A 16,602-nucleotide genomic window follows, 5' to 3' on the forward strand; every position below is an offset into this window, starting at 1 on the left:
ATTTTCTAGTACAAGAGTTTTTGACCTAGGTTAAAGAATACGTGAACATTGGCCGAGGTGTTGGGAGGCCTGGACGGAGAGGGTGAACAGTAAGCTTGGAGTGTTAGGATAACCTTGGGTCAAGTTTTAATGTGGATCTCAGACGCTATTGAATAATATTGCGAGTTTGACTCCCAGACTTGTGGAAGTTTTCACTTAACCTTGAGAAAATGTTTACCTGGAAGGAGGTGGGGGCGAGGCGTCGTGGAGGTGGGGTGGGGAGAGGCGACTCCTCCTTATGTTGGGGGGGGGGGGGTGGGGGCGAGGCGTCGAGGAGGTGGGGTGGGGAGAGGCGACTCCTCCTTATGTTGGGGGGGGGGGGTGGGGGCGAGGCGTCGAGGAGGTGGGGTGGGGAGAAGCGACTCCTCCTCATGTTGGGGTGGGGGGGTGGGGGCGAGGCGTCGAGGAGGTGGGGTGGGGAGAGGCGACTCCTCCTTATGTTGGGGGGGGGGGGGGTTCGGGGTGAAACCAGCCGTCTTGAAGTAAGGGGGGGGGGATCGGGGTGAAACCAGCCGTCTTGAAGTAAGGGGGGGGGGGTGGGGGTGAGCCGTCCTGAAGGAGGGAGGGGCCCGGCATCACCCGTCTGTCTGTCTGTCAGCAAGATGGACAGACCTCCTTGGTGCTATGGACACAACCTATAGCACTGTATCATTCTTTGCAGATGACACTAGGATCTTCATGAGAGTAGGCAACATAGAGGACACGGCAAACCTCCAATCAGATGTAGATCAGGTCTTTCTATGGGCTACAGAAAATAATATGGTGTTTAACGAGGATAAGTTCCAGCTCATGCGCTATGGAAAAAATGAAAATATAAAAACGGAAACCACGTACAAAACTCAGGCAAATCATAACATAGAACGAAAAGGCAATGTAAAGGATCTGGGTGTACTCATGTCGGAAGACCTTACCTTTAAAGAACACAATAAAGTAGCCGTTAAAACTTCAAGTAAAGTGACAAGTTGGATAACAAGAACCTTTCACACTAGAGATGCTGTACCAATATAGAGGAGATGTCTTTATAGGTGAAGAAAACGAATCGTGGAACAACTTGAGTTACACCCTATCTCAAGAACGGCGAAGAAGGTTAGGTAGAAAAATAGAAACAATTGAACTAAAGTTACAAGAATCATACAAAACCCAGGAGAGGCAAAGAGAGCAAAAGGCCATCAGTGAAATAGAGAGAAATCCGAAATATTTTTTATCCTATGCAAAATCAAGATAAAAATAACCACATCTAGTATCGGGCCCCTGCGAAAGGGAGATGGAACTTTCACCGATGACAACAAAGAAATGAGCGAGCTACTGAAGAATCAGTTCGACTCTGTTTTCCGCGAGCTACTAAGCAACCGGAGGTTTAAAATCCAAATGAATTTTTCATGGATATGATACCAACATCAAATCATATATCAGACGTCGCCCTATCCCCACTGGATTTTGAAGAAGCCATAAACAGTATGCCTATGCACTCTGCTCCAGGCCCGGATTCATGGAACTCCATATTCATCAAGAATTGTAAAAAACCACTATCGCAGGCCCTCCACATTCTGTGGAGACAAAGCCTAGATACTGGCGTTATCCCTGACATACTAAAAACAGCAGAGATAGCACCACTCCATAAAGGAAGAAATAAAGCAAGAGGCCAAAAATTACAGACCGATAGCACTAACATCGCACATAAAAATCTTTGAGAGAGTGCTAAGAAGTAAGATCACAAAATACATGGAATCACAGCATCTCCATAACCCCGGACAACATGGTTTCAGAACAGGGTGCTCTTGCCTGTCACAGTTGCTGGACCACTATGACATGGCATTAGATGCTATGGAAGACAAACAAAACGCTGATGTAATTTACACAGATTTCACAAAAGCCTTCGACAAATGTGACCATGGTGTTATTGCACACAAAATGCGTGGAAAAGAAATTATCGGAAAAATAGGCAGATGGATCTACAATTTCCTGACTAACAGAACCCAATGTGTAATAGTCAACAAAATAAAATCCAGCCCATCAACCGTGAAGAGCACAGTCCCCCAGGGTACTGTGCTTGCTCCAGTACAGTCCCCCAGGGTACTGTGCTTGCTCCAGTACTTTTTCTCATCCTCATATCGGACATAGACAAGGACACAACCTATAGCACTGTATCATCCTTTGCAGATGACACTAGGATCTTCATGAGAGTAGGCAACATAGAGGACACGGCAAACCTCCAATCAGATGCAAATCAGGTTTTTCAATAGGCTACAGAAAATAATATGGAATATAATGAAGATAAGTTCCAGCTCATGCGCTACGGAAGAAAAAAATATAAAAACAGAAACCACGTACAAAACTCAGGCAAATCATAACATAGAACGTAAAGGCAATGTAAAGGACCTGGGTGTACTCATGTCGGAAGACCTTACCTTTAAAGAACACAATAAAGTAGCCGTCACAACTGCAAGAGAAATGACAGGTTGGATAACAAGAACTTTTCACACTAGAGATGCTATACCGATGATGATACTCTTCAAGACGCTAGTGCTCTCTAGAGTGGAGTACTGCTGCACAATGACAGCACCTTTCAAAGCTGGAGAAATTGCTGACCTAGAGAGCGTGCAGAGATCCTTTACTGCTAGAATCCACTCAGTAAAACATCTAAACTATTGGGACCGACTAAAGAGCCTAAATCCGTACTCCCTTGAGCGCAGGCGGGAGAGATACATAATAATTTACACGTGGAAAATATTAGAGGGGCTGGTCCCAAACCTGCACACAGAAATAACATCACATGAGACCAGAAGGCATGGCAGGATGTGCAGAATACCCCCGTTGAAAAGCAGAGGTGCAACAGGTACTCTGAGAGAGAACTCTATCAACATCAGAGGCCCGAGGTGATGGTGGTGGTGGGCCCTGGTGGTGGTGGTGGTGGTGGGTTCTGGTGGTCGGCCCTCGTGGGATTGATGGGCCTTGGTGGTGGTGGGCCCTGGTGGTGGTGGTGGTGGGCCCTGGTGGTGGTGGTGGTGGGCCCTGGTGGTGGTGGTGGTGGGCCCTGGTGGTGGTGGTGGTGGGCCCTGGTGGTGGTGGTGGTGGTGGTGGGCCCTGCTGGTGGTGGTGGTGGTGGGCCCTGCTGGTGGTGGTGGGCCCTGGTGGTGGTGGGCCCTGGTGGGCCCTGCTGGTGGTGGTGGGCCCTGGTGGGCCCTGCTGGTGGTGGTGGGCCCTGGTGGTGGTGGTGGTGGTGGGCCCTGGTGGTGGTGGTGGTGGTGGGCCCTGGTGGTGGTGGTGGGCCCTGGTGGTGGTGGTGGGCCCTGGTGGTGGTGGTGGTGGGCCCTGGTGGTGGTGGTGGTGGTGGTGGTGCCGGTGTGACTGTGGGGGTAATTTAATACCTTAATGGCGCACTCAGCGGAGAAAACTCAGCACTGTGGATTACCTCCCTGAATCCTCCGTCGGTCCAGATTTTCCAGAGGGATTTTACAACCGGATTTAATAGTCAAATGTGGCTTAACGTGTCTGTCTGTCTGTCTGAATTGTATTTCTGTATGTTTAATGTTTCCATTGGTGTGATAATTTGTCAAGATGCATGAGAAAGATAGCAGGAACACATGGTTGATATCCGCCATTATATCCGGACAGCGAATCGTGAATGCGATGGATTTTCATTGATTCTTAAGCTTCTTGGTCTGTTTTGCATATTGATCTGGTAAATACTTGGCTTTTGACTCACTAGGCTAACCTCCCCCCCCCCTTACCCCTCCCAGGTAAGGGGGGGTAAGGGGCTCAGTCCAGGACGCCCCCCAGGTCAATGGGTCGAGGTGGGTCTCCCCTTCCGACCCAGATTAATAGACTGTAGGTAACGATGTTATTGTGTACCTCGAATGATCAGAATTCTCTTCGTCTATACCAGAGAATTGTGTCGGGGTGTGGGTGTGTCTGTCTGTCGTTTAACTATGACTAGTGGTTGGCAAGAGAAGAGCCTGGCGAAACTGCAAGCAAGAGCTGTTATCCTACCTCAGGTCATCTGAAGCCTGCCCCTATAATTAATTTTTTTATTGGGAATGATCTTTACTTAAATCTAAGTGGGAATCCTGTAAGGAACATGATGAACCTGTAGCCAACTGTGTGCCAGAGCCTTGATGTGATCGGTTAGCCTCGCTACCTGTGTATTATCCTGTTGAGTGAACAAGTTCCAGATGAGTGAATGTCAGTCATTCGGCCGAGGAGTGAATGATCGCTGATGGAGTGATGTTCTTGAGAATGACAGTTCCAGCATGAGGCTATTGATGATTGGGAGCCTAGTGCTACGGGTGGCAACTACCTACCTTGAGGCTACCTTGAGGTGCTTCTGGGGCTTAGTGTCCCCGCGGCCCGGTCGTCGACCAGGCCTCCTGGTTGCTGGACTGATCAACCAGGCTGTTAGACGCGGCTGCTCGCAGCCTGACGTATGAGTCACAGCCTGGTTGATCAGGTATCCTTTGGAGGTGGACTACTGGTAGTCCACGGAGTTGGGCCAGGTGCGGAACTTTGAGGATGTTGGCCTTGTACATAATAGTAAGATTACCAACGCCCCAATGTCCGGAGAACATGTTGCAGACTCTGATGTTCAGACAGTTCCCACCAGACTTAGTCAAGACTAGAGATAAGCCGTTGACCAGACCACACACTAGAAGGTGAAGGGACGACGACGATTCGGTCCGTCCTGGACCATTCTCAAGTCGATTGTGGCAATCGACGTCGTTGATTGCCACAATCGACCTAGAAGGTGAAGGGATTCACCTAGAATCTAGTGTGTGGTCTGGTCAACATACTTTAGCCACGTTATTGTGACTCGTCGCCTGCTAGAGATAAGCCTTTTTTGCAAGTCTCCATTTTGTCCAAAATTCTGATGAATGATGGGGGGGGGGGGAAGGAGGCGATCCAGGAAAAGGTTGCATATTCAAGATAGAAGTGAACTTGTTTCAAACAAAGTTTTGGAGCCCTTATTGTCAAGATGATGTGGGGAGATATCAAGATGATGTGGGGAGATATCAAGATGATGTGGGGAGATGTCAAGATGGTGTGGGGAGATGCGCCGTAGAGCTGTAGTATCCTCACTGCCTTCTAGGCTACCTTACGCACATAGCTCTGACTCTTCATTGACATAGAAGAGTCAGATTTCATACTAAATATGCCAGTTTCCTATCAGATTAACTCCAGGTTTTTGCCACCCATTTGGAAGCCTGTCTGACTCGCCATATGCAGTCTAGTTATCATCATTGCCTGAGCTTTCTCTGGCGCAAGTGGGACCTGCCGTCTCCTATCCCAGGTAGAAATCACTGAAAGTTTGTGATTAATGAGTCTTGTAGCAGTTGGTATTTTTTCCTTAATGTTTGTGAAGGTTAGAGTACAGTCATCAGCATAGGCTTGAGCTTCAGGAATGAGATGAAGAAGGTCGTTGAAATAAACATTCCACAGCAGAGGGCCAAGCACACTACCCTGTGGAACGCTGCCACCAATTGAGTGACTTTCGGATTCTGCTCCATTGAGGACAACTCTTAAGAGTCCGTTCTTGAAGGTAGTCTTTTATTAACTCTAAGATGACAAAGAGTGCTGGGAAGACGGGACACCACGAGCGTAGCTCTCATCCTGTAACTACACTTAGGTAATTACACTTAATTACACAAGGGAGCCGGTCGGCCGAGCGGACAGCACGCTGGATTTGTGATCCTGTGGTCCTGGGTTCGATCCCAGGCGCCGGCGAGAAACAATGGGCAGAGTTTCTTTCACCCTATGCCCCTGTTACCTAGCAGTAAAATAGGTACCTGGGTGTTAGTCAGCTGTCACGGGCTGCTTCCTGGGGGTGGAGGCCTGGTCGAGGACCGGGCCGCGGGGACACTAAATCCCGAAATCAACTGAAGATAACCTGAAGGTAATTACACACACACACACACACAAACACACACACACACACACACACACACACACACACACAAACACACAAACACACACACACACACACACACACACACACACACACACACACACACACACACACACACACACACACACACACACACACACAGGAGTTGATATCACACCAAACCTGTCTCCTGAAGCCCACATAAAGAGAATAACGTCTGCGGCATATGCGAGGCTGGCTAACATCAGAACGGCGTTCAGGAACCTGTGTAAGGAATCATTCAGAATCTTGTACACCACATATGTAAGACCAATCCTGGAGTATGCGGCCCCAGCATGGAGCCCGTACCTTGTCAAGCACAAGACGAAGCTGGAAAAAGTCCAAAGGTATGCTACTAGACTAGTCCCAGAACTAAGAGGCATGAGTTATGAGGAAAGGCTGCGGGAAATGCACCTCACGACACTGGAAGACAGAAGAGTAAGGGGGGACATGATCACAACCTACAAAATCCTCAGGGGAATCGACCGGGTAAACAAGGATGAACTTTTCAACACTGGTGGGACGCGAACAAGGGGACACAGGTGGAAGCTGAGTACCCAAATGAGCCACAGAGACGTTAGAAAGAACTTTTTCAGTGTCAGAGTAGTTAGCAAATGGAATGCATTAGGAAGTGATGTGGTGGAGGCTGACTCCATTCACAGTTTCAAATGTAGATATGATAGAGCCCAATAGGCTCAGGAATCTGTACACCAGTTGATTGACGATTGAGAGGCGGGACCAAAGAGCCAGAGCTCAACCCCCGCAAGCACAATTAGGTGAGTACAATTAGGTGAGTACACACACACACAGTTCAGGATAGTCCCCAGAACTAAGAGGCTTTAGATACGAAGAAAGGCTGCGAGAAATGCACCTCACGGCTCGCACCTGCACCTAGAAGACAGAAGAGTAAGGGGAGACATGATCACTACCTACAAAATTCTCTGATGAATTGACAGGGTAGGTAAAGATAAACTGTTTAACACAGGTGGGACGCGAACAAGGGGACACAGGTGGAAACTGAGTACCCACATGAGCCACAGGGACGTTAGAAAGAACTTTTTCAGTGTCAGAGTAGTTAACAGGTGGAATGCATTAGGCAGTGATGTGGTGGAGGCTGACTCCATACACAGTTTCAAATGTAGATATGATAGAGCCCAGTAGGCTCAGGAATCTGCACATCAGTTGAGTGACAGTTGAGAGGCGGGACTAAAGAGCCAGAGCTAAACCCCCACAAGCACCACTAGGTGAGTACATGCACACAGAGAGACACAAGGAAGTTGAACATAAGGAAAACTAAAGTACAAGGCAATAGGTACACAACAAAGGTTGGCGGGGAATAGGGAGCTGAACGTCCTGGTTGATGGGGTTCTGGGAGTTGTTCTACTCCCCAAGCCCGGCCCGAGGCCAGGCTTGACTTGTGAGAGTTTGGTCCACCAGGCTGTTGGTTGATACCTGGTTGATGGGGTTCTGGGAGTTCTTCTACTCCCCAAGCCCGGCCCGAGGCCAGGCTTGACTTGTGAGAGTTTGGTCCACCAGGCTGTTGGTTGATACCTGGTTGATGGGGTTCTGGGAGTTGTTCTACTCCCCAAGCCCGGCCCGAGGCCAGGCTTGACTTGTGAGAGTTTGGTCCACCAGGCTGTTGGTTGATACCTGGTTGATGGGGTTCTGGGAGTTCTTCTACTCCCCAAGCCCGGCCCGAGGCCAGGCTTGACTTGTGAGAGTTTGGTCCACCAGGCTGTTGGTTGATACCTGGTTGATGGGGTTCTGGGAGTTGTTCTACTCCCCAAACCCGGCCCGAGGCCAGGCTTGACTTGTGAGAGTTTGGTCCACCAGGCTGTTGGTTGATACCTGGTTGATGGGGTTCTGGGAGTTGTTCTACTCCCCAAGCCCGGCCCGAGGCCAGGCTTGGCTTGTGAGAGTTTGGTCCACCAGGCTGTTGGTTGGAGCGGCCCGCAGGCCCACATACCCACCACAGCCCGGTTGGTCCGGCATTTCTTGAAGAAAATTATCTAGTTTCCTCTTGAAAATGTCCACGGTTGTTCCGGCAATATTTCTTATAGTCGCTGGGAGGACGTTGAACAACCGCGGACCTCTGATGTTTATACAGTGTTCTCTGATTGTGCCTATGGCACCTCTGCTCTTCACTGGTTCTATTCTGCATTTTCTTCCATATCGTTCACTCCAGTATGATGTTATTTTACTGTGTAGATTTGGGACCTGTCCCTCCAGTATTTTCCACGTGTATATTATTTGGTATCTCTCTCGTCTCCTTTCTAGTGAGTACATTTGGAGAGCTTTGAGACGATCCCAATAACTTAGGTGCTTTATCGCGTCTATGCGTGCCGTATATGTTCTCTGTATTCCCTCTATTTCAGCAATCTCTCCTGCTCTGAAGGGGGAAGTGAGTACTGAGCAGTACTCAAGACGGGACATCACAAGCGACTTGAAGAGTACAACCATTGTGATGGGATCCCTGGATTTGAAAGTTCTCGTAATCCATCCGATCATTTTTCTGGCTGACGCAATATTTGCTTGGTTATGCTCCCTAAACGTTAGGTCGTCGGACATCATTTTTCCCAAATCCTTTTCATGCTGTTTTCCTACTATAGGCTGATTTGATTGTCTTTTGTACCCTGTATTATGTTTAAGGTCCTCATTTTTACCGTACCTGAGTACCCGAAATTTATCACTGTTAAACATCACGTTGTTTTCTGCTGCCCAGTCGAAAATTTTATTAATATCTGCTTGTAGGTTTCAATGTCTTGAACAGAGGTAATTTTCATGTTGATTTTTGTGTCATATACGAAAGATGATACGAAGCTGTGACTTGTATTAGAGTGTATATCTGATATGAGAATAAGGAAAAGCAGTGGTGCAAGGACTGTACCTTGAGATACAGAGCTTTTAACTGCACTTGGACTCGATTTTACATGGTTGACTGTTACTCTTTGTGTTCTGTTCGACAGAAAACTGAGTATCCAGCTTCCTACTTGACCGCATTTTGTGTGCTATCACCCCATGGTCACATTTATCGAATGCCTTTGCAAAGTCCTTGTATACCACATCTGCATTCTGTTCTTCCAATGCCTCAGTGATTTTGTCGTAATGGTCAAGTAGCTGTGAGAGGCATGATCTTCCCGCTCGAAATCCATGTTGGCCTGGATTGTGGAGGTCATTGGTCTCCATAAAATTAGTGACCTGACTCCTGATCACTCTCTCAAATACTTTTATTATGTGGGACGTTAGTGCAACTGGTCTATAATTCTTTGCCAATGCTTTCCTCCCTCCCTTGTGTAGAGGGAGGGAGTGCTGTAGTCAGAACTCTGCTCTATTCAGTCGCTCTCTCATTATCTCTTCTCTCATTATCTATCTCATTATCTCTTTCTCTCATTATAGACGATAATTGGCTAGAGATAGTCAATTATTTGTGACCATTTAATTATTGTAATTGTTATTTCTGTGAGCCTTGATGACCCTGTGTAATCTATTTACGATGGATTTATTGCTTCTGTTACAGATGGATTTATTGCTTCTGTTACAGATGGATTTATTGCTTCTGTTACAGATGGATTTATTGCTTCTGTTACAGGTGGATTTATTGCTTCTGTTACAGGTGGATTTATTGCTTCTGTTACAGGTGGATTTATTGCTTCTGTTACAGGTGGATTTATTGCTTCTGTTACAGGTGGATTTATTGCTTCTGTTACAGATGGATTTATTGCTTCTGTTACAGGTGGATTTATTGCTTCTGTTACAGGTGGATTTATTGCTTCTGTTACAGGTGGATTTATTGCTTCTGTTACAGGTGGATTTATTGCTTCTGTTACAGGTGGATTTATTGTTTGTGTTAAGATGACTGACCGCTGGTGATAACCTCGTGTAAGTCTTCGTGACTAACTACCTGCCGCTCGTAATGGCCCTGTCTTAAGTCACATGTCTTAAGACCACCATCTTAAGATCCAAGATGTGACCAGCTACGACATAGTCCAGTTCATTGTTATCTTTTGAACAGCGGTTATAACCCTTTAAGATCACTTGTAGCCTGTGTTGCCCTCGTATGACCCGGACCGAAGACTCCTCGTGCCCTGTATTGACCTTATATGACGGGTAGGAGGCCCACGGTGACCCCCCGTGACCTGTAACAAGCTCGTGTCACTAACTGTGGTTTGTCTCCAGCAGATCTGAGTGCTGGGCACCGCAGGAGGCCACTGGTCGCCACCCACCACGAGGTCAGTCCTCTCAACCTTTCTTATACCCGTATATGACCCTTCTTCAGCCCCTTGTGCAGGCTCCTCCAACCTTTCTTATACCCGTATATGTGACCCTTCATCAGCCCCTTGTACAGGCTCCTTCAACCTTTCTTATACCCGTATATGACCCTTCTTCAGCCCCTTGTGCAGGCTCCTCCAACCTTTCTTATACCCGTATATGACCCTTCTTCAGCCCCTTGTGCAGGCTCCTCCAACCTTTCTTATACCCGTATATGACCCTTCTTCAGCCCCTTGTGCAGGCTCCTCCAACCTTTCTTATACCCGTATATGACCCTTCTTCAGCCCCTTGTACAGGCTCCTCCAACCTTTCTTATACCCGTATATGACCCTTCTTCAGCCCCTTGTACAGGCTCCTTCAACCTTGCAACCTTTTTTTTGTGCCTATTTGATTTTTTTCCAGGAAACTTTTTTTTTTTTTTTGCCTGCTTAGAACGGATTTTTTTTTTTTTTTTTGCTACTTGGGAATTATTTTTTTTTGCCTTCTTGGAACGTTTCTTGGGTCCTTGGAACGTTTCTTGGGTCCTTGGAACGTTTCTTGGGTCCTTGGAACGTTTCTTGCCTCCTTGGAACGTTTCTTGCCTCCTTGGAACGTTTCTTGCCTCCTTGGAACGTTTCTTGCCTCCTTGGAACGTTTCTTGCCTCCTTGGAACGTTTCTTGCCTCCTTGGAACGTTTCTTGCCTCCTTGGAACGTTTCTTGCCTCCTTGGAACGTTTCTTGCCTCCTTGGAACGTTTCTTGCCTCCTTGGAACGTTTCTTGCCTCCTTGGAACGTTTCTTGCCTCTTTGGAACGTTTCTTGGGTCCTTGGAACGTTTCTTGGGTCCTTGGAACGTTTCTTGTCTTCTTGGAACGTTTCTTGCCTTCTTGGAACGTTTCTTGCCTCCTTGGAACGTTTCTTGCCTTCTTGGAACGTTTCTTGCCTCCTTGGAACGTTTCTTGCCTCCTTGGAACGTTTCTTGCCTTCTTGGAACGTTTCTTGCCTCCTTGGAACGTTTCTTGCCTCCTTGGAACGTTTCTTGCCTCCTTGGAACGTTTCTTGCCTCCTTGGAACGTTTCTTGCCTCCTTGGAACGTTTCTTGCCTCCTTGGAACGTTTCTTGCCTCCTTGGAACGTTTCTTGGGTCCTTGGAACGTTTCTTGGGTCCTTGGAACGTTTCTTGGGTCCTTGGAACGTTTCTTGCCTCCTTGGAACGTTTCTTGCCTTCTTGGAACGTTTCTTGCCTCCTTGGAACGTTTCTTGCCTTCTTGGAACGTTTCTTGCCTCCTTGGAACGTTTCTTGCCTCCTTGGAACGTTTCTTGGGTCCTTGGAACGTTTCTTGCCTCCTTGGAACGTTTCTTGCCTCCTTGGAACGTTTCTTGCCTTCTTGGAACGTTTCTTGGGTCCTTGGAACGTTTCTTGCCTTCTTGGAACGTTTCTTGCCTTCTTGGAACGTTTCTTGCCTCCTTGGAACGTTTCTTGGGTCCTTGGAACGTTTCTTGCCTCCTTGGAACGTTTCTTGCCTCCTTGGAACGTTTCTTGCCTCCTTGGAACGTTTCTTGCCTTCTTGGAACGTTTCTTGCCTCCTTGGAACGTTTCTTGCCTCCTTGGAACGTTTCTTGCCTCCTTGGAACGTTTCTTGCCTCCTTGGGACGTTTCTTGCCTTCTTGGAACGTTTCTTGGGTCCTTGGAACGTTTCTTGCCTCCTTGGAACGTTTCTTGCCTCCTTGAACGTTTCTTGCCTCCTTGGAACGTTTCTTGCCTCCTTGGAACGTTTCTTGCCTCCTTGGAACGTTTCTTGCCTCCTTGGAACGTTTCTTGCCTCCTTGGAACGTTTCTTGGGTCCTGTGAATGTTTCCTGGATCGATCGAATGTTTACTGAGGTAAGATTTCATTTCCTTTTTATACAATAGGGATTCCTGATACTGAAGACCGTTCTCCATGTTCGTCACTCCGTCAAAACTCTGGCTAAAAATCGTCGTAATTTTAAATGAAATCGCCTCACGAAAGTGACAGTACTGTCCCGTTTTCTGTTTGAGTCGTCCGGCTTACTCGGTTAGGTTAGGAGAGGAAACTTTCAATTAAAGGTTTTTATGAAGTTTTGAAACCTTAGGAGAACTTCCTGGCCCTCCTAGCCTACCAGAAGACCCTTTACTTGCTGTTTTGGAAAACTAAAATCTTAAAATTTATTTTCAATTCATTTTCATTCATTTTTTTCTCACAAGCGCTCACTAGATGTTATCTTGAAGTTATCTTGAGGGGATTTCGGGGCTTTTAGTGTCCCCTGCGGCCCGGTCCTCGACCAGGCCTTAACCCCCAGGAAGGAGCCCGTGACAGCTGACTAACTCCCAGGTACCTATTTACTGCTAGGTAACAGGGGCATCAGGGGTGAAAGAAACTCTGCCCATCGTTTCTCTCCGGTGCCCGGGATCGAACCCGGGTTCGATCAGCCACCTGCTCTCCTGTGGGGGAGGGGGGTGAGTGTCTGCTGTCACAGCAACAAAGTGTATAATCCATTATGGAAGAATACAAATACTTGTTCGTCTTGCTTAATGAGAGAATAAACAGGTGTGTGGAGAGTGTGCACACACCTCCACACACCTGTGGAGTGTGTTCACACGTCTACACCACACACCTGTGGAGTGTGTGCACGTCCTCTACACCACACACCTGTGGAGTGTGTGCACGTCCTCTACACCACACACCTGTGGAGTGTGTGCACGTCCTCTACACCACACACCTGTGGAGTGTGTGCACGTCCTCTACACCACACACCTGTGGAGTGTGTGCACGTCCTCCACACCACACACCTGTGGAGTGTGTCCACACCTCTACACCACACACCTGAGGAGTGTGTGTCCACACCACACACACCTGTGGAGTGTGTCCACACCTCCACACCACACACCTGTGGAGTGTGTCCACACCTCTACACCACACACCTGTAGAGGAGATAAACCTTTTTAACTTACCTAAGTTAAAGTAGAGTTGTATTCTTGATCTCAGCGTAACTAACCCCTCACAAACTTGGGGGCTTCAATTTATATTTATCAACCACCCTGGAAACACAAACCCTAATTGTCTCTATTTTCCGCTTGTTACAACTTGTAATAAAGTTGTTACATCTTGGCTTAACGTGTTTATGACGTATTAGAACGTTGTTACAACTTGCTATATTGGTTGTTATAACTGGTTAGGAGGTGTTAAATCTTCTTCGAACGTTGTACCAACGTCGTAGTTTCGCTGTGTGTTTGGCGGGCGCTCGCCAAAAATGACCACCAATATGAATAGACAAAATCTTGCTAAAAATTAAACTACTACGCATTAATTAATTGCTGAATAGTTAAATGGTCTGATCCACAAGGGCCGTGACGAGGATTCGAACCTGCGTCCGGGAGCATTCGGTTTCAACTCTTTTAACTCTGTCGTAGCTCAGTCGATTAAGGCAGTGTCTGGGATGCTCCCGGATGCAGGTTCGAATCCTCGTCACGGCCCTTGTGGATTTGTTCATGGTCTGATCTACTTTGAGTCATTAGTTTGATTAATTCTTATATATGAAAACATTGTGAGGTCAGCTGTAGGTGGAGTTGGAACTAGGGTCTTGGACGTGTATGGAACACGTGGAGCCTGTCTCTACCCACGTGGTTAATGATGGCTCTTTGGGCACAGTTAGTCAGCTACTCGTTGGATAATTCCAACCACCTTGACTTCCCATAGTGTGGATGTCCGCCTGCCACCTTGACGTCCCATAGTGTGGATGTCCCCCTTGCCCCCCCCCCCCCCGTGGGGCTAGTTCATCTCCCACCTAACCACATCTAACGGAATGGCCAAACTGTTCGATTAATAAGCCCGCAACGGGCAACAGAGGTGCTTGCCGTTTGTCAAAGACGGTTAGTGGCAACCACAGGGAACTACTCACTAATGTGTGCACACTCTTGGTGCACTGATGCACTTGTATTCACCTGGTGCACTGATGCACTTGTATTCACCTGGTGCACTGATGCACTTGTATTCACCTGGTGCACTGATCCACTTGTACTCACCTGGTGCACTGATGCACTTGTACTCACCTGGTGCACTGATGCACTTGTACTCACCTGGTGCACTGATGCACTTGTACTCACCTGGTGCACTGATGCACTTGTACTCACCTGGTGCACTGATGCACTTGTACTCACCTGGTGCACTGATCCACTTGTACTCACCTGGTGCACTGATGCACTTGTACTCACCTGGTTGTGCTTGTGAGGGTTGAGCTCTGGCTCTCTGGTCCCGCCTCTCAACTGTCAATCCACTTGTGTGTCTAGTTTGGGAACTATAATGACTCCTCGTCTCCTCCTATATCTTGAGTCATATCTTGAGATGATTTCGGGGCTTTTAGTGTCCCCGCGGCCCGGTCCTCGACCAGGCCTCCACCCCCAGGAAGCAGCCCGTGACAGCTGACTAACACCCAGGTACCTATTTACTGCTAGGTAACAGGGGCATTCAGGGTGAAAGAAACTCTGCCCATTTGTTTCTGCCTCGTGCGGGAATCGAACCCGCGCCACAGAATTACGAGTCGTGCGCGCTATCCACCAGGCTACGAGGCCCCTCCTACAGGATGACATACGCTGATAAATTGAACGGTATTCCCGGAAGGAGTTGATTAAATTTGGTTTTTTTAAGTAAATTTAACCAATTTATGTTACGCAGAAAACAGTCCTCAGACTGTACGCATTAAATGTTTAGTACATACGCAATTACGCTCTGGACGTGGCAACCGAATTTCTCATAAATACATGCAAGAATAAATCCGATTTCTTCACGTTATAACTAGAAACTTAATTGCAATTTAAATTTAATAATTACACACAACGTAAATATATTTCTTGGTGTATATATTTTATAATTAAAAAGTTAATCATATAGAACTAAGGGGGGGAGGGGAATTTCCCTCTATAAATTTCTAGAAGATTGTATAACTCAGGGAATTTTCCCCACAAGTCATGCAGTGGGGATTTATTTGGGTATTTAGATCCCAGATAGATCAGGAGTGGTTATATACATACACCCCCCCATTATATACATTATATATAAGGGTAAAGGTGTATTACCTGAACTTAATGCATTACATTATTTAATTTCCCTTCACTGTCTGACATGTGGTTAGTAAATAAGTAATAACAACTTAGTTGTTCACAACATCTGTATCCCAGAGCAGATCAAATATAATCTTTTTAGTAAATATCAGTATTATATATATATATATCAGGAAATATCATCAAACATCAGTTTTTTCAGACACTAGTCTGTGTGTGCGTGTGTGTGTGTGTGTGTGTGTGTGTGTGTGTGTGTGTGTGTGTGTGTGTGTGTGTGTGTGTGTGTGTGTACTCACCTAATTGTGCTTGCGGGGGTTGAGCTTTGGCTCTTTGGTCCCGGGGGTGTGTGTGTGTGTGTGTGTGTGTGTGTGTTCACCTAGCTGTGCTTGCGGGGGTTGAGCTTTGCTCTTTTGGCCCGCCTCTCAACTGTCAATCAACTGTTTTACTAACTACCCTTTTTTTTCCACACCACACACACACACACACACCTCAGGAAGCAGCCCGTGACAGCTGACTAACTCCCAGGTATCTATTTACTGCTAGGTAACAGGGGCATTCAGGGTGAAAGAAACTATGCCCATTTGTTTCTGCCTGGTGCGGGAATCGAACCCGCGCCACAGAATTACGAGTCCTGCTCGCTATCCACCAGGCTACCAGGCCCAGTGTGTGTGTGTGTGTGTGTGTGTGTGTGTGTGTGTGTGTGTGTGTGTGTGTGTGTGTGTGTGTGTGTGTGTGTGTGTGTGCAAAGCACCTCCTCCCCTCCACGCAAACAAACATGCACTCACTCACACTCTCTATCTATCGATCTATCGCGGCGCGGAGCCGAGAATTCTGGACAAAAATTGTCCGAGGAACTCAAGAGAGGAACCATGGTGACTATTTTTGTCATGTTATGTGTTATTGAAAGTGTAGGCAGCGAGTACAGGAAATTACATTAGTGGCACCTTCGACCACCTGGGGGTGTACTAGGCCACCTGGGGGTGTACTGGACCACCTGGGGGTGTACTAGGCCACCTGGGGGGTGTACTAGGCCACCTGGGGGGTGTACTAGGCCACCTGGGGGAGTACTGGACCACCTGGGGGTGTACTGGACCACCTGGGGGAGTACTGGACCACCTGGGGGGTGTACTAGACCACCTGGGGGGTGTACTGGACCACCCGGGGGTGTACTAGGCCACCTGGGGGGGTGTACTGGACCACCTGGGGGTGTACTAGACCACCTGGGGGTGTACTAGGCCACCTGGGGGGTGTACTAGGCCACCTGGGGGGTGTACTAGGCCACCTGGGGGTGTACTAGGCCACCTGGGGGGTGTACTAGGCA

The 16,602-nt window shown here is 47.7% G+C and overlaps 2 protein-coding genes across 4 annotated transcripts in view; one reads left to right on the forward strand and one right to left on the reverse strand.

The window, feature by feature from the left end:
- LOC123768910 (ataxin-1-like) overlaps positions 1–16,602 on the forward strand; it is a 418,165-nt gene that overhangs the window by 176,259 nt on the left and 225,304 nt on the right. Inside the window, exon 2 of one of the 3 annotated variants that reach the window (XM_069309073.1) lies at positions 10,133–10,185. The exons of 1 other annotated variant lie outside the window; for it this stretch is intronic. The gene's annotated coding sequence lies outside the window, so the exon portion shown is untranslated. The remainder of the gene's footprint in view (positions 1–10,132; positions 10,186–16,602) is intronic. One more of the 3 variants, XM_069309072.1, reaches the window with a different exon arrangement.
- On the reverse strand, positions 9,988–12,146 carry LOC123769037 (NKAP family protein CG6066-like). The gene is made up of 2 exons (XM_045759992.2): positions 10,707–12,146; positions 9,988–10,092 (listed from the first exon to the last, which is right to left on the reverse strand). Exons 1-2 carry the CDS (start codon positions 12,144–12,146, stop codon positions 9,988–9,990), a joined length of 1,545 nt encoding a protein of 514 aa, XP_045615948.2.

This window comes from Procambarus clarkii, chromosome 64 (genome assembly GCF_040958095.1).
Source record: "Procambarus clarkii isolate CNS0578487 chromosome 64, FALCON_Pclarkii_2.0, whole genome shotgun sequence".
In the NCBI taxonomy this organism is placed as follows: Eukaryota; Metazoa; Arthropoda; class Malacostraca; order Decapoda; family Cambaridae; genus Procambarus; species Procambarus clarkii.

Coding starts and splice junctions, on each gene's coding strand:
- LOC123769037 (XM_045759992.2), bottom strand. CDS start 12,146: ATGGAGAACGGTCTTCAGTATCAGGAATCCCTATTGTATAAAAAGGAA. Junction 10,093..10,706: donor CCAAGAAACGTTCCAAGAAG/GCAAAAAAAAAT, acceptor AGCTTGTTACAG/GTCACGGGGGGTCACCGTGG.